This window comes from Chelon labrosus, assembly GCF_963514085.1.
Source record: "Chelon labrosus genome assembly, chromosome: 22".
Lineage (NCBI taxonomy): Eukaryota > Metazoa > Chordata > Actinopteri > Mugiliformes > Mugilidae > Chelon > Chelon labrosus.
The window spans coordinates 1,481,847-1,504,332 of record NC_140355.1 but is presented as its reverse complement, the minus strand read 5'-3'; the positions used below and the strand labels follow the sequence as shown (position 1 = coordinate 1,504,332).

Here is a 22,486-nt window from a genome sequence, read left to right as displayed (position 1 = left end):
TGGAAGTCAGAGGAAATGAGTAACACTGTGAATGTCTACTTTGTTTGATTGAAGACCCCAGTGTTTGGTGATGACCGGTTACCCCAACGCCCGGCCTGCACTTGTGGATCTGGTCCATAGCTTCACCAAGAATGTAGGCCTGATGGTCTGCGGTCATGTTCGCACGGTGAGCAAATACTCACTGTAGTACTCACTGCTTTGTGATATTTGTGGTTTTTATGAGGATGACGTTAAAAGAAACCCAAATGGTTCTAAATGACTTCTGAGAGACGTGATGTTCCCAACGCAGACAAATACTATATTATTGATGAAAGCTTCTAATGAATAATTTCAGATGCTTTAAAAAAAAAAAAAAAAAGCTTTTAGGCACACTCTTCAATGTAACATGTTGACTGTCTCACAGAGTGAACATTAATTAAGTTTTTAACGATAATTCAATTTCTTTACACTCTTGATACAGTAAACTGAAAGAGAGACTTAACTCTTCTGTGTGGGTGTCTGGATCAGGTTACACCAAATATGTGTGTGATTGAGTAATAGATCTATAAAGTCCTATTATACTCTTAGCAGCTACTAATTGATGTCTAAAGCTAGATTTACACTCCTGCATTAGACACAGACATGTGGCAGACTGGAACAACTGTCACTGGCCCAAAATGCATTTCCTTCAGTAATGCATTTTCTTGTTAACCACAGAGAATTACCCCTCCTCCTGCCTCACTCCGTTCAATTAAATTCAGTTCAGTTTTATTTATATAGCGTCAATAACAATACAAATTGTCTGAAGACGCTTTACAACATCCGGTCTGAAACCCGTCCTGAAACCCCCAGAGCAAGCCTGAAGGCGACAGTGGTCAGTTCAGTGGTCATATGCTTCATCTACTCTGGTGTCTTTTCCCGTTTCTGCAGTGCAGTGATTTCAGTCAAAGTACCTGTTACTCAACGTTATTAGCTCCATCTCCAACCTTGCTCATTTCCAGTAAGCATTGTGTGAAGTACACAGACATATTGTGGCTTTCTGTCCATTTCTGAATTTATCTATCAATGGTTTTGCTTTTAGCTCCAATTAAAGTAATTGTTTGTTCATTTGAAGTTAATTTAATTTATATATAGTCATCACAGTTGTGTGGTTCTTGCCCGTCCTTTCTGAATCAGCTTAGAATTCTGAAATGAACACTTTGGAGTGTTTCTTCTACTCCTGCATACACGGCATAAAAAGCCTTTTACAGATCTCCAGTGTGACCTCTGATCTGCCCTTCTGCTTGTATATATTTCTTCCATTAGGGCTTAAACAGAGACCAAAGAGTTCAATGGAGTAAACATTTCTAGCTAACGACATTGCATTTTCCCTGAGGAGCAGCTCTGTGAGCTATTTTTAAAAATAAAGTTACTTTATATATGTAATAAGGTCAAGACTTTACAGCAGTATAGAGAGAAACCTAGCAATTGCCGCTTTGGCAGCTCTTAGTGACAGTATGGACGAAAACCTCCCTTTTCACATGAAGACATCTTAAACGGTGTAAGGATGTGTAGATATCTGCCTCAACTGCATGAGGTGAAGGGAGAGCAGAAAGAGGAAATGAAAAACAACAAGCAAGAGATTCTCAGCAGGTTGGTGCAGATCTGAAAGATGTATCCCTAGAGCTAAAGATGAAGTAAAGACGAATGATGAGAGATTCAGAGCAGGCTTTGTTGTGTTGGACTCAACATATGATTATGATCAAAACATTCTGAAATTATCCTGTAACTTTGGAAATGTGGACCTACATTGATAGGTATAAGGCTGTGGAATTAATAATATCTGTGTGTGTCCATAGGGATACAGAAGGCCAAACTTTAAAGATCTTGCCACAGATCAGGGCCGGTACCAACGCTGGCTTCTGAAGACTGAGACCAAGGCCTTCTATACGCCGGTGTTTGCCGAGGACTTGAGACAGGGCACTCAGTACTTGCTCCAGGTAAGAAAGCTGCACCGAATAAACAACTGCACTGAGAGAGGTTAACTGGAAGAAGAGATTTGTTCCAAGCAAGCAATGTTCAGTCATCTTGTAAACTTGCACTAAAAGTGCCAGTGGCCAGCAGAATGGGCTCACATCTCATTTTGTGTTTGTTGGTGTTATTAAGCACATGTTTTAATGGCTCATTTTTCACAGTAACTCATAAACAGCACCAACCAGAAATGTTAGAAATGATTTTCCTGGCTGAACATACTCTAATTTGATTCATTGTGTAAGAGGCTATAAAGTTGATTGAATCTGAGCCCTGCAGAACTTTAAACTACGCCAAATGATCTCAGTTAATGTCGTTATTTTCATCACGTCACGTATCACACACAAGGCATCATTAGGCTGCACTCTCCTATTTTGCCCAAGACACAAAATAGGCACTCGACTCCAATCCTACTGAAGAATAAAATCTTTGAAAACGTGTCGCAAATGTTTAGATTACTTTATAAAAGAGACTCTGTGATTTCCTAAATGAAGTGCTCAGTGCTCTAAGCAGTTCAGATTTACTTTAGAGTTATTTGATTGAATGTTCAATGAATGAATTACTCTAATTATAGATTATAAAATCCTACTTACAGTTATGATGCATCAGTGTTGCTTTGGTCTACATTTGGGATTTGCTGGTAGTAAGGAAGATAAGAATATTACAACGTTGTCATCTTAAAAAAAAAAAAGGCATTTAGCATCTTCAGTTCAAGCTAGTTGTAGAACGCTTAAGTGTTTTGCGATGTCCTGGTGAGCTGTTCTTCTGGTGAGAAATGAAAACAGCAGGCACCCTTGAAACAGAGGGAGTTCTGACAGAGGTGAGTCATACTCAGTGCTGCCAACATTTCCTTCTCAAGTGTTAAAGCTGGAAGTGGTATCTAGCCTCAGAGTGAGTCTACAATTGGCCCTGCATTGAACACTGCGTGATTTGTTATTCCCATTCTTTTCCCTCTCAAGGCTGCCGGCCTGGGTCGCCTTAAGCCAAACACCCTGGTGCTGGGCTTCAAAAACGACTGGAGGGACGGTGACATGATGAACGTGGAGACCTACATTAGTATGATCCAGTAAGTACAGCTGCTTCTAAGAAGAGCCACACTGAAACCTGTGTCACAAGTAACCTCTGGAACATATGCTTACTGTTATTAGATTTATCTTTATTATCTGGAAATTAGATTAAGAAAGCTACGTCAGTGAGAGATCCTCCTACAGTCAGCGTTTTCTTATATTTGGGCCAGTCCACTATAAATACTGAACAAAGACTTTCTTATGATGGTAACACAGATGTATGGGTAGCAAAAGAGAGTGCATGGAAACACATTTTCTGGGAAGCAGCAGGTCTTCTTTCACCATATGCTATCCCCTCAGTTGTCTTGGTGCGGGACTGTTGAAGGTATGTATAAAATCTGCTTCCATTAAAATGATGGAAATATGCACACCATGATACGCTATTCTATGGGTAGTGTAGTGGTTAGCACTGACGCCTCTCAACAAGAAGGCCTGTGGCTTGGAACTCTCTGGCTGTCAGGTCAAACCTTTCTGTGCCTACAGGGGTTTTCCGTTGGTACTCAGACTTCCACCCACAATCCCAAGACATGCTCATTAGGTTCACTGGTGATTCTAAATTGGCCGTAGATGTGAGTGTGAATGGATGTTTATCTTTCCATGTTAGCCCTGTGATGGACTGGCAACCTGACTGTCTTCAGCCCCCTCTTCAGTAAACGGTTTACAGCCCTGTTCAGATCTGGCATTAACCTCCGACCTGGGCGATCCAATCGCAACTAGCCAGCTTTTAGTGCCTTGTGTTCAGACCTGGCATTAACAAATGTGTCTCCAGTCAGCTCTCCAGATCCGATCTCAGTTTCGCGCTCTGTCTTCAAATAAACTCACGACATCATCTGTGGTGCAGTAGAATATTTTAACAGCTGCTGTCTCTAATGGATCTGCTATTTCAGAAGCACGAACAGTGCAGTTTAATGTGTGTGCGTCATGAGTTTGGCACACACCCTGGAAGTTTCCATATGCACTGTAATCTCTGGTAATAAATAAATAAATAAATAAATACTTTCTTTTGTTAATTCTTGTTTAGATCAAACCAGTTAGTTTAAGTTAGTTAACAGATCAAGGACAGAGTATTTTAAAAGGCTCTCATTACTCATGAACAGACATCCCTTATTTTTTTAATCAATGAGGCAAAACTCCACTGACGCAAACGTTGAGTGTAGGAGGTCTTTGATGTGACTCAGGATGCATTGTGTGCGCACTATCAAAGGAATCCGGACACATGCAATCCGAACCACCTTCTGTTGAGGTCAGAGATCAGATCTCTCAAATGTGATCTCAACGCGTCCTGGGGGTGTTTCACACCTGTATTGTTGTCAACTCTGGTAAAGCCTGAAGTGCGTTTTGGTCTCTGCTGTCTATGTGTGTGGGAGACCACAAAAAAACAACAACAACAAAAGAAAACTCTATTCTAAGCGGTGATAAAGTAGTGTTATTGCTCTTCAAACATTGTTTCCTATTCAATAATTTAAGCACTCTTCCTATTATCACCAGTTGCTACAGCCAGAGAATATTTGACATTTTTCTTGAAAAATGACAAATGTACTGATATTTGTAACCACCAGAAAGTTTCTGTTAATTGTGTAGTCACTGGGATTGTGTTTGCTTGAGTTATGGGATCCTCAGGCATCACACGCAGCCATGGTAGATGTCACATGAGCCTCCTCTTTTCCAGACAGGCTTCAGAAACATATGTTTGATGTCAGAAACATGGAGCCAGATTACCTTGTCAGTGGCCCCTAAGGCAACTTTTAGTTACTGCTAACCCGGCCGGCACTTACAGTACTTAGCACAACAGATACTGAAACTATTGGCTTTAAAACATTACAATGCTGGCATCACTGCTAGCGACAATACAGATGTTGCAGAAAAGGGCCTGTCATTATAGGTAGAAAAACGCTATGTAAAAGCAAAGCCATTTACCATTAGAATTTATAATATGCCTTGTTTGGGTATTTTCAAACACTGGAATGAACCTGCAACCTTCAGACTGTGTGAGTGTTAGGGGCCCGGGGCACAGTATAGCCAGCCAAGGCTATGGTATCATTACTTTACTTCTAATGGTCTAGAACTCACAGTACTCCTCACAAACACATAGTAGAGTGAGAGCTACTACATATGCTCTCCGTCTGCTTGTAATACATGAGTCCATGTGAAATCAGTTTCTTCAGTTTCCCCACTGAACCCTAAACCAGTCATGTGAGACTGTGAGTGAAGGACTTAAGCTGAATGAGTTCCTGATTGTAAAGTGTGGGGATTATGGCATTAGAGCTGAAGGTTGGAGATGGTTCAGCCCCACAATATTAAAATCACAGCTAATACTCTCAGCAATGTGCCCTTTACTCTCCATTTAGTGTTTAGCTTTGGCTGTATATACACTACAAGGTTCAGTTGGCATTGAGAAAGCTGTTCAGAGACAAACCTGGCATAAATTGTCTACTTCTCTGAGCCGTATTTGTTTGTCTTCCCTTTTAAACGCTGCATGTGTTTGGGACTTAAGTCTATGTTTAGTTGAGCCCAAAATGCTTCACTCTGTCCACTGCTGACACAAACCCTTTATGTATGTGTTTTTCCTCCCAGTGATGCATTTGACTTCCAGTTTGGTGCCGTTATTCTGCGACTGAAAGAGGGGCTGGATGTTTCCCACATTCAAGGACAAGGTATCTAACACATTCACAGACACACTGCATAGTTCCAGAAAAGTGTTTCAAAACAGCAGATTAATTTCCTAATATGGGTGAAGATAGATGTAGCTGATGTACATTGTACAGACTATAGTGTATACCTGAAAGGAAAAATTAAGAAAAGACCTACATATCATCTAATATGTAGGTGCAGCCAATGTTTTTTTGTGTGTCCTGATCCTCAAACTACATTTACATATCTCAAACTCTTCTGCAAAATAAACTGGAATACCCCATTAATCCAAACCACTTGGATGTTTCTGTGTTAAGGGTGCTTAAACCATTTAGTAATGTTATAATTTCTGTTTTCCTTTTGTTCCTTGTTCTCACACTTCATTCTATTTCCTGCCAGATGAGTTGCTGTCCTCCCAAGAGAAGTCGTCGGGGATGAAAGATGTGATTGTGTCCATAGACACCAGCAAAGACTCGGACGCTGATTCATCCAAGCCATCCTCCAAAGCTACCAGCCTTCAGAACAGTCCGGCTATACAGAAAGGTCAGCTAGCCTCAGTATAATACACTCTACAGTTACACTACACTTTTGTGTCCCCACTTTATGTACCAGGTAACTTACAGAGGAACGCTGGTGTTATCAGTGATGCCTAAGTTTGACTTGAATGGATGAATTATGATTTATGATAACCATCCTATTTTTCCATTATTGAGATGCCAGGATTAGAAATGCTTCTGATACTCACTAAAATGCAGAATTTGGTCCAGTCTGTGCACCCATCCACTACCATGTTATTCTCAAACATTGTTCACGACAGATTAAGGAGAAATTCCTCTGAATTTCTGTCCCTCTGAATCTATCAATGTCTTCCCTGCGCACACACTGCCTTGAGAGGAAGAGACCCTCAACCCCAATTGTCCCACTGGGCCCAGTTTGCTAGTCCACAGATGTCTTTGGCCACACTGTGTGTTTGTGTGTGTGTGACGGAGAACACCATCAGCGCAGTGTTTAAGTGCCACCCACACAAGTAAAGCAAGCAAACAACTGTTCCCAGATTGTGAGAACTGTACCAAACATTCCCGACTGCAGGCCTGCTGCAGTCTGGATACGGCTGGTCAAGGACTAGATGTTTGTATTTACTGTAAAGCCTGTTACCACTCCATGCTTAGTTTGTTGTATGTTTACAGTACCTCTAATTTCATAAATACAACGTTATTTGCCATTCTGATTCACTTCCTTTCAGTCTACGTGCAGTCTAATTTTGGATCTCTGTTATGACAGTTAAACTTCCTGTAGTTGCAAATTGAATGTAAGAATAGTAGATCACAGGAGTCTCAACACAAGAAGGAAAAACAAAGAAGTGAATGGAACTTTTTAATATATTAAAGCATTTAAAAGTTAGATTACCATGCTGACTGTGGAAACAAGTAATATACTTAAGATACAATGTGTTTTACCTTTATTATGGACATTGTTCAGAGCAGCTGAAGTTGCTTCACTGTAGTTGTTCTTTTCGATGTTCTTTCCTCATACATTGCTAATAGTGATTATTTTGTACCCATATTGTGAGGTTCACACACACTGTAACATGTTGATCCAGTGAAGGTACATGGAGTAGCAAAGTGAAGATAAATGTCTTGATTTGGGTAATCCTCTTAGTCCCAAAGCCCCTACCTGAACCATCATTAAGACACAATCTTTCCTAGGTTCCTCCTCTGAGCAGAGGTCATTTCCATCCTCCATTCACCCTCCTCTCTGTCAAAGATTTTCATTTTAATCCACGCACAGTCTGAGTAGAGTGGCTGAGTTTGCAGAATTAGAATTGATTCAAGCGTAGTTAATACTCTCACATGAAGGTTGCTCACAACTGGCCTGTGGAACCAAGTTTGATTTAACCAGACAGTCCTGGCTCAGAGAGGCTGGTTTGATTGTTCAGACCTGGCCTGAGAAACTCTCTTTAATAAGGGAGGAAAAACTTGAGCTCTATGTTAAAACTCTTGCCTGTGGAAAAGTTTCAGCAGAGGTTCTTGTTATTTCCCGACTCTGAGTGCTCACAGCTAACTCAACCAAGCTGTCTGTACATCTTCTGTAATACTTCATCTTTCTTCATCAGCAAGAAACATCAGTTCACCTCAGCCATGATTTTTTTCTTTTGTCTCATATTTCCCAGATGACGAGGATGATGGCAAAGCTACAACCCAACCCCTGTTGAAAAAAGGCAGGAGATTCACTTCATTTGGTTGCCTTAAACCTCTCCCTTTCTCTCTCTGCTTTGTTAACATTTTTCTGTCTTTTCCTGTCTTCTCCATGCTCCTCCTCCTCCTCTCTAGCTCTGTTGTCCCTTCCTCATGATCTTTCTTTCTGTCACCTAATTTTTCACAGTATATTTTGAATTCCTCTTGTACTAACATACTGTCCAGCACCCTGCTGTCTCTGTCTTGTGTCTCTCTCGCCGTCTTTCCCATGTTTCCGGCCTGTTGGCTACTTGGCATAGGGGAATAACATTTTGTCTTTTCCTCCGCTCTCATGTTAATCTCCAGCTTGTAGCTCGAGCCCAATCTCTGAATCTCTACTGTGTGTAATAGTGCCTTTAACTCAAACCAAGTCTACTGTTTGTGAGTGTGTGCCAACTTTTCAATTTCCTCCAAACTGTCTTCAGTCTCTTGCTGGCTGTTTGTTCTCTCTCTCTCTGGAGGTGACACTTTGTCCCTAGCCTTCTTTTCCAGGATGAAAACTGCTCTCCTGTTTTCACGTTTCCGGCCTTTCACAGCTTATGTCCTTTTGTTTGCTCTTCTATATTAATAGTGTTTCCCCTGTGTTTAGAAAAACCTACATCATAACATTTAAGAACAACAGTATGACTTCTGAAACCTTAAAAAAAGACAAATAAAACTCATTCTTCCTTCCATAATGTAACATATTTAAATTAAAGATATGCATTAAAACTAATCATTACTTAATTTAGCTTGCAGACATTCAGTTCACTTTCTTTCTTAAATCTTTCAACAGTCTGAATATTGTGCTACTTCCTGGGATTTTAAATCATTTTAAAATATCTTTTCACAGCTACAGTTTATTTAATCCCTTAAATCAAGTTGCAGACATTTGACATTGTTGCAGATATTGTCCTGCAGATTTGTTTTTCCTTGCACAGTCGCAGTGTCTGCATGGGCTTAAGGAAATCAGCTTTTGAGTATTGAGAACTCAGAAAATCTCTACTTATTCTTAGAAAATCACTATCAGCCTTGAGAATGGTCATACCAAAATAGTGATATACAGATTAGAATGATTGAATTGAATTATCACTGTGACATTACCCCTATGACTTCGTAAGATTATTTTTGACCACTATTTGAATAAAACATTTTGCTTATACAAGTGCAGCTTGTGGAAGTCCACAGGGGAAACACTGTTTGCAACTAGAGCACTTGAGTTTGACAGCTCGTCTTTTTAGTTTCATTAGAACTGTGTAATATGTGTTAAGTGCTCACAATCACACCCTTATCAAAACCACAACAGTCACACTGTCCTACAAACACAAGCCAGTCTTACCCTACAGACACACTGAACAGTCCACAGAGCTAAACACTCGCAGGACTTTTCATAACTGGCAGCTCCAAGCACTTTTGGAGTAACTCTTTGGTTCCCATTGAATCTGAGATGAAAGCAGATGATGCAGTTACAGTTTCTATTGCCATCTAAATGAGCTTTTCTTCTGTTGGTGGTGTTTGTCTGTGCTGTGGTGTGCGTCTGTGTGTTTGGCAATTATCCCTACAGACAAGAAGAGCCCAACAGTACCTCTGAATGTTTCTGACCAGAGGCTGCTGGAGGCCGGCCAGCAATTCAAGAAGAAACAAGGGAAGGGAACAGTGGATGTCTGGTGGCTGTTTGATGATGGAGGTGAGTCTGGATCCAAGAAACGGGTCAGAATTTGGGAGAAGTGATGAACGTAACCACAACTATTTACTATATCCAGTAGCTGAGGTATAAAGTGGCTGTCAGTAGGACAGCACAGAGACATGGGCCCTGAATTCAGAAACAAAACTACAGAGAACTTTTGTAAATCAGTCTGCATCTGTCAGAAAAATCAGTCCTGTCCTTCATGTGTTGATCAATAGAGCTGATGGAAGCAATATGTTCATATGACTCATTCTTTATTTGGTGGAGTGATTTAGGGACTCTTGTCAGCCCAGCTGGTTTAAAGATGTGAACAAGGCCAGAGGCATGACGCATGCGTTTAAGACACTGTGGTCAGTGACACTTCAAATTTGACTCATCGTCACCATGCCAGCCTCTTCCTGTTGACAGCAGAGGCACTGACACTCCTTGGTGCAGAAAAAACTGTTGCTGTGACTGCAATAATCTCACTTCTGGCTCAGTTCTGAACTGCTGCTTATGGCTAGCCCTGACAACAAAGTTGCCAGACCCCTTCAATATTTGCGCGCTACATTTGATCTTCAATGTTAAACAGATGAAAATGAGTTGCATAGTCAAGGACCAGGTTTAAGATTCACAGAATATCTGCTGAGAGACCTGGAGATGATGCTTCCTTTTCAGTCTGACAGAGCTTGTGAGAATATTCCAGGAGGAAAGGGATAAACTGCCAAAATTCCAGTGTGCAATGCTTGTAAAGACTTCAATTCATACATGCATCTGGATAAGGCAGACATGCAGCATATAAACATTACACAAACAAGAGTACACTGTACCAAGTTATGCTGAGAGTGATGGAAGATTGATAAGTTACTGTTATAAGGATAAACAAGAGCACAGAAGCTGTTGACAGCACAGGCACTGACACTCCTTGGTGCCGAAAACCATTGCTTTGACTGCAATAATAGATGGTCAGTGTTATTTACTTCTCCCGTCAGTGGTCATAATGTTGTGGCCGATCAGAGTATATTGTAGAGAGAAGGACATATGTCATGTTAATGGGGGTTATGTTGATCTGTCTGTATGTCATAAGTAAGTCATCTGCCTAATTGTCAGTGAACACAAACCTCATTTGATTTGTTGCTGCAGCAGTGACTGATGGTTGTTTACAGGGGACTGTTCCTTCATGTGATACAAAACGTCTGTAGACACTCTGTAGCTGTGAACGCTTGGATTCCACCAAGTGAAATGAAACAAAGGTTTCTGTTTATGTCACAGAAGTTTAGCGTCTATCTGATACCCCCCATCCAGGTCTGACCCTGCTGATCCCATACCTGCTGACCAACAAGAAGAGGTGGAAGGATTGCAAGATCCGTGTCTTCATTGGAGGCAAGATAAACAGGATTGATCATGACCGCCGAGTGTAAGTACTGCATGTAGTGAGTCTTTGAAAACATCACCTGTTATTAACAAAAACCAGCCGGTAAAAAATGAAATAAGAAAAACAAACACTTATTTAAATGATAAAAATGATATTAGACATATAATAATTCAAGTTATTTATTATTAAATATGATAAAGGCAGGTTAAATTATACTGTATGTCCTAAATCGCCTAGTCATTAAAAGCCCCGTAATATAAAAACAGACATGTAGCTTGCTAGCAGTTAACAGTGTAGCCATCAGCTTTCCTTTCAGCACCACTCTCCTGTGCCCAGCTGCTTCTGACAACATGACACACTGCAGCTACAGATACACTGTGTTCCCTTGACAGTGACTCTTCACATTTCATTTATATAATTCATTTATTTTTATACGTGTCTAAGATGTTCAAAATAGTAATCCTGACTCTATGTTACGTGTACAGTGTACATTTTCACTGGAGAAATGTCAGGAGAATTTACAGCTACATTTTGTCTTGATCTCTACTATAGCAGCAGATTTTTCACTTCAGATGTTAGCCACTGTAATCAGGGCACAGCGCTGCCTCCGGTACTACATATATTTATGTAAGATTTCTCTTCAGTAAGCATAATCGGAAAATGTTTGCTCTAAGTCTTTGTGGAAGAAATCACCTAGGAGACTGACTGGCTGAGTAGATAATAAAGACACATAGTTCTTCCGACTCTTGAGCTCTATATTTACCATTAATGCTGGGGATGGTTTAACATGAAGGTCCACAATAATTTTGTGCTGAGAAAGGTCTCGAGATGTGGACTAAAACCCAAGACCATTTTCAGTGATTGATCCATGCTCTAAAAGCGTAGCTCATTTTACCATTAAAATGGTAAATGCTCTTGTATTTATATAATGCTTTTCTACATATTAGTACTCAAAGTGCTTACCGTCACAATGATGCATCTACCCCCTAGTTCACATAAGCAAACACACATTCACACACCAGTACCAAGTACATGACTGACGACAGTGTTTGAACTAAAAGGCCTTCCTGTCCTGACAAGAACTAAAGGCCATGTTTATTCTTCCTGTTGTCATGGACGGATAGAAAGGAATCTAAAATACAGACAAGTGGTCTTCAGTAATGTGAACAATACTTTGTGCCTAGTAAGAAAATAAACAGCAACATTTGCTTTCAAAGAAGGGTACAGTGGAAGATCAGCACATCCTGTGAGCATCTTGTCTGCTCTGTGCTTGTATTCCTGTGGGATCATGGCTTACTTTAGTGTTTGACCACAAAGGGTCATTTCCTTGTTATTTTGGAGAGAAGCGTTTCTCATCAAACATCCCTTCCGTCTCTTAATTATCTAAATGTGCTGACATGACGGCATGGAGACTGAACAGATACTTACTTTCCATCACTTAGTGCTGTTAGCATTTTATGTGTTGTATGTATTAACAGTGAAGTAAAAGTTGAGTACATTTTGGATCACTTTCTTTCCGACAGTGAAATTATAATATAAAATGTTGTGATAAACATGCTTGGATTAGCATAAAAAACAGGAGTGAAAACCTAGCTGGGCTATGCTAATTCATCCTTAAAACCTTAAAAGGAGAGAGGGTGTCTGTCTCCAGGAACTGGGAGCTGCTTCCACAGGAGAGGGTCCTGGTAGCTGAAGGCTCTACCTCCCATTCTACTTTTTGAAACTCTAGGAAGCACACGTAGGCCAGCACTGAGAGTGAATTGTTCTATTAGGTAATATGGTAGAGGGTTTTATGATGCAATTTAAATCCTATGGAAGAAGGGTCATCCTAGTTCCTGATGGTGCTCTCATTGGATCAACTGAGGAGAACGCTGCAGAGGTTTTAGAGGGAGATTCACCTAATACTTGCTATATTTACCGTTCAACTATTTTGTGGCTTAAGGACTGGTTTGGGAATCAGTGGTGCATTCAGCTAACCACATCCTGACTCCAGCTTTAAACTTAAATGATGAGATTGATGTTAACATTCTTACCTGACTCTTAAGAGATCAAGTACGCCCATTTTAAGAACTGTTAACGGTTAATATTATCTTTATTTCCTCAAATGGATCTCAGCCTCTGCTGCTCTGTCATTCTATACACATCCACAGAGAGAGGAGTCTCTCTCCCCCATCTCTCTCTGTCTGTCTCTCATTGTCCCCTACAGCTGCCTCCTACCTCCTTTTGTTGGATAAAATTAGCTTAGTGCGAACAGCCGTGCCTTTTATCTGCACAGCTCTATGTGCACTTTGAAATCCCCTTTGTGTTTGTTTACTGCAAAAGTACAAACTGTTCAATTCAACAGATATCTGACCCTTTAACGGTTTCCCTCTCACACTTGCATGGATTCATGCTACGGTAAAACAAAAAGATTACTGTATGTAATACGGTATTTTTTCAAATGCATTGTTTTACTCCTGTTTTAGTTTTTCTCCTAAAGGGTTGGTTCACTTATATTATGTACACAAATATAATAAACTTGACTTGGTGGTTACTGGTTCTGTAAAGACAAATAGATAAGTAGTTTACTCCTGGGCAGGTAATGTATAGGGGATTATCTCATCTGCTTGATGTGCTGCTCAAAACAGCTTAATCTGAGCTCTGAGGATGAACTTAAATGTTGAAGTTGAGCTGAAAGAAACATAAACACTCTACAGAGCAAAGAGCAACTGCAAAGTATGTCTTCATTTTTTGCAGCTTCGTCACTTTGAATCACCATCACACAGTCATTTGACCCATTGTTAATGGGTTCATTTCATTGCTACCATGAACCTCGCAATGCTACGAAAACAACAAAAAGCTGGACCATGCCGTGATCTAAAGCACACATGTGACGGATAATGCTGTCAGGAACTCATCTTCTTTGAAGCTGAAGCTGAAGGAAATGACTCTCATATCCAGAATGCCACAGAGCTCCCAGTAAACCCTGTCCTACCTGTGTCCTCCCACCTGCTTGTTCAAACAGTTATTTAAAGCGGCTTCCCCTTGCTTTCAGCTTGACTCAGTGCTGTTATCTCTGTCTACAGCTCCTTGGACTGAAAATATCTTCCAGCTGGTTTCCAGTATTCATTCCAAAGATTTGTTTTTTCTGTTTCCGTGCAGGATGGCCACTCTACTGAGCAAGTTCAGGATAGATTTCTCGGACATCACCGTGCTGGGAGATATCAACACCAAGCCCAAAAAGGAGCAGTAAGTCCTTTTTTCAATAAACTTGAAAGACCAAAGCCTTCGTCCCTATCTGTTGAAACCACTTTTTACGCACATTCATGCACTACAAGACACGCAGTCCTTCCAGGAAAATCTCAAAGAAAATGTGCTCAAATAAAAATATGTCCCTCATAACAGCCGTGTTATAAAATATGGAGGGAAAGGAAATGACCTTTTATTATAATGTCTCTAAATAAATTTGGTGGTTACTGTTAACCAATGAAATCAGTACCCCCCACAGATGTTTCACATTAAAAGTACTGTGAAAAGAGTCTGATTATGTCCACTGAGCATTTGGAAGGGTTTCGACGTTGAACACGTGTGCCAGAAGGTTTGAGTTAGAGATTAGTGTTTGCATTAATCTGGGAACAGAGTGCTCTAAATCTGCCTTTAGAAAAAAAAAAACCTGCTTCTCTCTGTTTTCGAGCTAAAGAAAGGCCTCGGTTTATCATGTCCTACTGGGCTGAGAGAACCGCACAAGTTTCAACAAACCCCAGCTCAAAACCAGTTATCGTACTCACTTATGTGGAAGCAGAGGGGAAAACAAGTTGTTATCGTTCCTACTTCACATTGTACGTTTGCCAACCTGGAGGTAGCTCGACAAAATTATTTATTTATTTTTTCTGCACTGTGCGCCGTGTCCTTCAAGTCTCTGCAAGCTGGTTATTAAAATGTTGTAACCTGTGGTCAATAGGAACGACTGCTGAAAATACAGAAATAAGACCCTAGTTTCTTTCTCCTTCTTTTGTACAAAACATCTGAATATGTTTCCAAATTAAACAGGTACAATCATTTCCATCTGTTATTAGTTTAAGTTAATAATGAAAGGTCGTGGGTAGAAGAGTGAATCACTGCTGCCCTCGTGTGGTCAACTTATGTGAAGACAGTAGGCTGGAGAAGGTGACACATGGCCTCGAAGACCTTTTTTAGTTTGAGTAAAATCCACAAGAATATGTAATCCAATTACATCTTGGCGTTTTAGCTTTGCATGGTCCACCAGTGATTTCAGAAAGGCCATTGTACTCCTAGTTAATATCTGAAACCTGGGATAGAAGTACGTTTCTTGTCAGGTGTACTCACTGGACTCTATTTCCCTGCTTATTGGGATACTTGATGTCATTTCAAGTGAGCTTACTTTGAGTTTGAACTCCAAATAAAGTGGTCTAGATTATCTCGATAAACTTCCATGGTAGACGTAGTGTTTCCAGGCTGTGTTGTCTGTTTTGGCGTTCCTTGACACGGCTGATGACTTTCAGAGATATTGCTCTCATAACTAACAGAAACCAAAGCCAAACTACAGAAATACTACTACCACATTTTGTATTGGATTTTGTAAATCTTTGCTTGATTCAATCGTCTAATCAACAAGAGAAAGAAACTACACTGAGCACAACATTTTCTTGAATTCGAACTGAACTAAAAAATTGTAGCCGTTAAGGCTTTGTATGTTGTTGCCTGGTTCGTATAAGCGGATTAACTCTGAAGTTATTGTTGCGCAGTGTGACAGCCTTTGAGGAGATGATTGAGCCGTATCGGCTGAAGGAAGACGACATGGAGCAGGAGGCCGCTGAGAGGCTGAAGAACAGCGAACCATGGAGGATCACTGACAACGAGCTGGAGCTGTACCGCGCCAAGGTACACACACTGCTGCTACTCCCTCTAACGTAGCATATCCCTTAAGATATACTGGTTTACCTTTGCAGCACAAAGAAACGTCAGGAGACTGAAAAGTTATCTAATTCTCTGTAACCTCATTTAACAAGAGTGGAAACAGTTCAGTGTCAGCCAGCAGTGTGGCACTGTGAGCCGTACTGTTGGCTCAGAATCAGTGTTACAGCAGCTTGTGATAATTATCTGGTAAGCTGATACCTGAATGTTTGAACCCGTGTTTGTGTTTGTTTTGCTCTTCAGTCCAATCGCCAGATCAGACTCAACGAGCTGCTGAAGGAGCACTCTAGCACAGCCAACCTCATCGTCATGTAAGTTGCTGTGGGGGTGTGTGTGTGTGTGTGTGTGTGTGCGTGCGTATTTTAGTTTCACTAGCAATTTATTGAAGCTAGTGGCCATTATTTTATAGGATGGAAATTCAGGAAGATGTTTTTAGTGAGATTAGAATTAAACCTGTACTAGTTACACAGCTGTGTCTGGTAAAAAATCAGGCCTAGTAACAGTTGTTCTCTCTTTTCTTGCTTCCTCTTCCTCTGTGCAGGAGCCTGCCATTAGCTAGGAAGGGTGCGGTGTCCAGCGCTCTCTACATGGCCTGGCTGGAAGCTCTGTCCAAGGACTTGCCGCCCATCCTGTTGGTGCGCGGCAACCACCAGAGCGTCCTCACCTTCTACTCTTAAACACACACCACCGAGAAGGAAACCCGCGTTTTTAAGTCTCACATCCACTTCTGCCTCTGGGAGCAGACCAACATACATTTCCCAGTTCCAGTCCAAACTTAAAGGTGCACCACATACACTCCAGAGACGGTAGAAAACACAGACACTGATGGAAACAATGCTGGTAATGAATAAGAAGGAAGCACTGTTGGTTAAGATGTATAAAAGGCCCTACATGTGATGGAGGAATGTCAGGGTCGGGGTGGGAGCTGGTTGTAAGGTTGCCCACTCTGCTCCTTTCTTTCTATTTATTCTGAGATGTCTGGGTTTTTCCTCTAGTAGCGCTAGTTTCTTCTAATTTCTTTATAAAAAATGTCATTTTGTTGATTTCTCTCAGGCTCCAAAGCAGTTGTGCACAATGTTAACTGTTCTCATGATATGGAATATCTTAATGTCATACTTGTTAAGTTAAATTGGACCAGTTGTTGTGTTTGTTACAGCAATAATCACCCTGTTGTTTTCTTTAAATATTGGGAGAGAACCATGCAGAATGCTTTGCAACACCTTCTAAAGCCTTATGGATGTGCCTTCCAGTTGAATCAGATGAAATAATTACAATCTCTATCCAGATTGACAATATTACAATATTATTATATTGGTGGCTAATGGTTAATTTTATTGAGTTTTTAATGTGGTTCCTTCTTAGTTGGAGCATTGTATTTATGCGAGTGGATTGCAGGGTTTAATGAAGGGTGTCCACTTGATTGCATGAACACTTTAACGGTCATTTCTCTTTCTTTCTATTTTACTCCAATCAGCATGTTTATTTAGGGCAGTAGCTTTATTTTATTTAGTAGTGTTTTCTTCACTTTTGAGTCTTCCTTTGTAAAGCTGTTGAATATTTCCAATAGCCTCAGTTACACACCGTCACAACAAGACACAATTTATCTTTTAGGCAGAGAGCCTAAATGAAGTGTACACGGTCTTAAATTTAAGACCTTGCTGTTTGTCGGAAAAGATGTGAATCTAGTTTTTCATTAGCCTTTTAAGGGGAAAGACTATCTTTCCTGTGTAGCTGCTCATTAATTGTTTCTTTCAACAACTCTTTGTGTTGTCATGTCCACATGTACGGTTCTTCCCCTGTACAAAAAAAGAAAAAAAAAAATCTGCTCTACCCAACAACTTAGTTAAAACCTTGCCTTAACGCTAGAGCTAACGATTGTCATGGTTCCTTTTCTCTTATAAGCCATACTGGCTGGACGGTTTGTGGGTAAATCCAAATAGTGATCCATTAGTAATATGTTAGGAGTTTGAGCACACTTGTCTTCTGTACTGTATTATATGCATCTTCATTTTCTGCCAGTAGTCCACCTGCATTAGTCTGTTACAGTGCTCGCTGTAGGCCTGCGTGTTGCTGGTGAAGTGGTCAATCAGCTGATAGTAACCTATTCCACTTCGCCAGCTGCTTGTTGGCCGTCTAGATGTATGATGGACTTCTGCTCACCCATTCCCACAAAGTCTAAAAAAATGGGCACAGAGAATGAACAACAAGCAAGCTTCACACTGGAAGACTTTCTGACAGGAAGAATGTGTCATGACTGAGCGAAGATATACTGTACTTCTATGCATAAGTACTTGTAATTAAAGTTCACTGCTACTTCCTGTGACGATTTGCTCACCTAGGTTCATTTAAGGGCCACTTTAGCCACATCTCCCCTTTCCTCGAGTTATTACTGTCACTGGCTTGAACCTTGTTAAGAGTGCCATGGCTCCACAAAAAGCCATATGTAGACCATTTCACAGTCTGACTCTGGTGTTCTAAATAGGTCACATGTATTCCCAGCTCTGCCATAACCACAGAGAATATTGCTCTGATGTAACTGTCCTACATTCAAACCGGGTTCGGCTGTTACAAATCTACAGTACAACTGTTACTTTTTGGAGGGATGAAGTTACATGAATTATGCGGTGGAGATTTTTTCACACTGAATTACTGTAAAGCCCCAGCCAGATGCTGAGAATAATGATGCTTTTGTGAAAATGGGGAGGAAATTAAAAAAAAAAGAAAAAAGAATCTTTAGAATATATTGCAGTTTTTCCTAGCTGTGCAGTCTAGCATTTAATAACTCCGCAGGTAAATGTGAAAGGTATACTATCAACAGAGTGGGTCTGAACTACAACATAGAAAGTGTCTGTTATGGCTTCTGGGGAATGTGGTTATATGTGAGAAACTGCCACAACACTAATGGAATAAAACAGGGTTATTTTTTATTTGTTATGTACTTCTTTTTATCTATTTTCCCCAAAAAACAAACGGTTTTAGCATTTACCTTGTTACTTCCATGCATTCTGTCCTTTACTGTATGCAATTTTAAAAGAGGAATGTTACACGATGCTTAGGTTAGACGAATGTACTGTATAATAATGGACATTATCGCTAGGAGTTAGCATCCCTTTGTTTTCTGTTCTCATGTATCTGAACTGTAGTGAAAAACAAAAGTAAAAAAAAAAAAAAAGTGCAGCATACTGTGTGTCAGGTTCATAGGGCTGTGTGAGCGCTGTTGGCGTTCATGCAGCTGCATCACACCTGCATCCCTCACCACCGACTCACCTGCTGGATGTGTAGACCCGAGGCTCTCGACTGTGTGTGTGACGTGGGGAGGGATTGTTTAGAGTGTATACTGTACATGCACATTAAATATCCATACTCATGCTCACCAGTGTGTTAATTATACCCTGAATACTTTTCAAGTATGTGAAAGTGGGTGCTGGGTGGGGACTGTAAATCATTTATTTTATTTTTTTTTAAATCTTTGAAGGCACAGTTAAAGGCAGTCCCTGATTGAATTAAAGTACACAATGGCACCGCACAAGCCAAAACCTTGTTACATCACATTTGGTGTTAGTAGAGGTAATCTCATTTGCTCTCAGTTCTGGTTGGACCTGTAGAAAACCTTCCCTGACATGGGGCAGAAAGATAAACCAGATGATAATTAAACCTCTGAGTCCTCTCAGATTCATTCAAGTATAAGGCATGTTGACAAAAACAGTCAGCTGGGACGTACTGTACCTACTATAAAGATCATCAAGCTATGCATATTTGACCTAGGCTAAGATCTAAAAGTCAAGTATATCATTTTGCCTGTTGGTGCAAATCTATATATGACGACTACTTTTTTCAAATTTGTTCTTAGAAAGCATTTTGGACAACAAGAATCTCAACTGATCTGTGAAAATTTGGTATTTTGCTGGTGTTATTGTGTACCGTAACAAAATCAAGTGTGTCTTTAGTCTCCGCTCATTGTTCTGCTGTAAAGCGTTCACTCTCCCTCACTGTTACAAAGCAACAACATTACAAACGAACACGGGTTACTCTATATTTGTATATTAAAGAAAATATATACGCCTATATATACACACACGTATATAATTATATATATATATATACATATACACTGATGTATAAATGTATCAGTCCAACCTGGAGGGGATCTTTGTCTTTGATATGTCACATTAAACGAAACAAAAAGACCTCCCGTCAACCTTTTACAACCAAATAATAGTGCTTGTGTGTGTTTGATTCATTTGTCTTGATAGATGGATAGATTCTAAAGCCTGTCTGACAATACTGTGTTATGCTCAACAAATCAAAGTTCATCTGTACTGTCAGGACCGAGGCGTTATTCGACATCTCCTAATCATTGTATGTCTTTTTTTGCCAAAGCCCCCCCCCCCTCCTCTCCAGACTCATCTGTCACGTGTCGAGCCATGATGATAGAGTACAGTGTAAAATAAATCATTAAGTGGTCCTGCTCTATTCCACACACACGTAAACTAACCTGTAAATACACTTCGTAATCAGATGGCATAAATTAAGGGAGTGGAATAATTATGTCAAATTTCAATACGGAGAAAGATATTTATTTTAGCTCTGCATTTTCTTCGCGTACTTTCTTAAATATTTGGGTTTTGGTTGTAAGTTGATTTGCATGTAGATGTGTTTTTCTTTTTTCTTTTATTGTTTTGTCTTTTGATTTTAGATAATTGTCTCTCTCTCTCTCTCTCTTTCTTTTTGAGTCTGTGTATTTCTATCTTTTCAATGCCTTCTGAAGAAAAGACACGACTATAAAGCAGATCAAACCAGTTTCCTCCTGCTTTTCACTCATTGTGGATGGAATCGACCCAGCTGGTTGAAGCAGTAATGTTTTGATACACTGTACTGTTAACAGTCACAGATATGCTTTTTCTAACATTTTAACATTTATGATTACCAGTACTTTGTACATCTTTATTGCAATAAATAAATCAAATGAAATCAGTCACATTTGCGGTCTCCCTTTGTCCTTTATGTTTTCATTGAATCAGCAGGACAGAAAACATGTGCTTTAAACAACGTTCTTTAGTGTTTCTTTGTGGGAAGAGCACATATTAAAAACCATACAAAAATCAAGATGAATTCACAAAAAATAAGTGACATGTCTGTTCATGTCAGAATAATAATGCAGTCTTGCTGATGAGTTAAGTATCGAACAGTAATATTCATTTGGGAGTTCAAGATAAAGCAATTAATAAAAGATCTAACACCACCTTGACTGCAAGGCTCCTGTTTCTGCCACAGTGGCGTGGTGGTTAGCATTGATGCCTCACAGCAAGAAGGTTCTGGTTTTAATACCATGGGCTGACTGGACCTTTCTGTGTGGAGTTTGCATGTTCTCCCTGTGTCTGCGTGGATTCTCTCCAGGTACTCCAGCTTCCTCCCACCATCCAAAGACATGCTGGTTAGGTTCATTGGTGATTCTAAATTGGCCGTAGGTGTGAATGTGAGTGTGAATGGTTGTCTGTCTCTCTGTGTTAGCCCTGTGATAGACTGGAGACCTGTCCAGGGTGTACCCTCAAGCCAGAAACTGCAGCCTGCTGCAGCTCAGTGACACAAGCAACAGTACACAAACTGAACTTTGGCTTTTAGTTCTGTTTTGTAGTCGCTGCACTCGAAAGAATGATTCAAGCCCACCTTCTAGCTTCAAATAAGAAATAAATTTATATTTATTGGATGTATTGGATGTAGTGTTCTTTTTTTTTTTTAACTGGTACTCATTGTCAAATAACATATTCCACATGCTAATTTAAGAGGTTATTTTTGAAGAAGGTTTGTATGTCAGAAAGTTCCACATAGGTTGATAAAAAGTCTTGCTTTTTGCCTTGAGTGTTTGTCTCAGAAAGCTCTAAAGGATCCCTTCAGAAACCTAGTGGTGACATCATGGGTGTTATGTCCATGCTGGAGTCTTTAGAGCAGGGTTGTTAAACACATTTCATGTCAGGGGTCATATACAGCCCAATTTGATCTCAAGGGGGCTGGACCATTAACATAATGGCATAACAACCTAGAAGCAGGACATCTTTCCCTTTTGTGTTAGTGCAAAGAAGTTGTGAATATTTTCACATTTGATAAACTATCGTTTTACAAAACATTTTATGAACAACCTGAAATTTCTTAAGAAAAAGAAGTACATTGCTGCCATCTGCTGTTTAGTTCTAGGTCTCAGTGTTGTTATGTCCACTAGTGGACGAATTGGGAATAGCAGTTACAGATTGGTACCTCTGGTGGGCTGGTTTTGGCCCACGGGCCGTATGTTTGACACCCCAGCTCTAGAGTTTTCACTGACGTGGAGCATTAACAGGTGACATTTGATGGTGGAAGGAAATGGTACACTCACCTGTGTGTCAGTTTGATGCAGAGCCAGATATTTTTGGAACAACTGGGGAGGTTTAGGTCTAGCTCTTTGTCATGCTTGTCACCATGTTGATGTTCTGACCCACCACCGACCCAAGTGAGCACTTAGACCACTGCCCAAGCACTTCACATCACTGTTGTGGTAGTTCCCAATGCAGTAGGTATGCCATGATGACACACAGATTCACAGATTGAAAACCGTATCAGTCAAACTGGCAACAGCAAATGGTAACGCCCTCACTAG

The 22,486-nt window shown here is 40.3% G+C and overlaps 1 protein-coding gene across 1 annotated transcript in view; it reads left to right on the top strand.

Moving 5' to 3' along the window:
* Positions 1–21,566, top strand: part of slc12a2 (solute carrier family 12 member 2) — a 57,148-nt gene extending 35,582 nt beyond the window's left edge. Inside the window, exons 16-27 of the mRNA XM_084571840.1 lie at positions 55–166; positions 1,818–1,958; positions 2,949–3,055; positions 5,631–5,710; positions 6,087–6,230; positions 7,858–7,905; positions 9,465–9,587; positions 10,872–10,983; positions 14,083–14,169; positions 15,687–15,822; positions 16,099–16,166; positions 16,397–21,566. Of these exons, the coding sequence (XP_084427966.1) occupies positions 55–166; positions 1,818–1,958; positions 2,949–3,055; positions 5,631–5,710; positions 6,087–6,230; positions 7,858–7,905; positions 9,465–9,587; positions 10,872–10,983; positions 14,083–14,169; positions 15,687–15,822; positions 16,099–16,166; positions 16,397–16,532 (1,294 nt within the window). The 3' untranslated portion in view covers positions 16,533–21,566. The remainder of the gene's footprint in view (positions 1–54; positions 167–1,817; positions 1,959–2,948; positions 3,056–5,630; positions 5,711–6,086; positions 6,231–7,857; positions 7,906–9,464; positions 9,588–10,871; positions 10,984–14,082; positions 14,170–15,686; positions 15,823–16,098; positions 16,167–16,396) is intronic.
* The last annotated feature ends 920 nt before the right edge of the window (positions 21,567–22,486 follow it).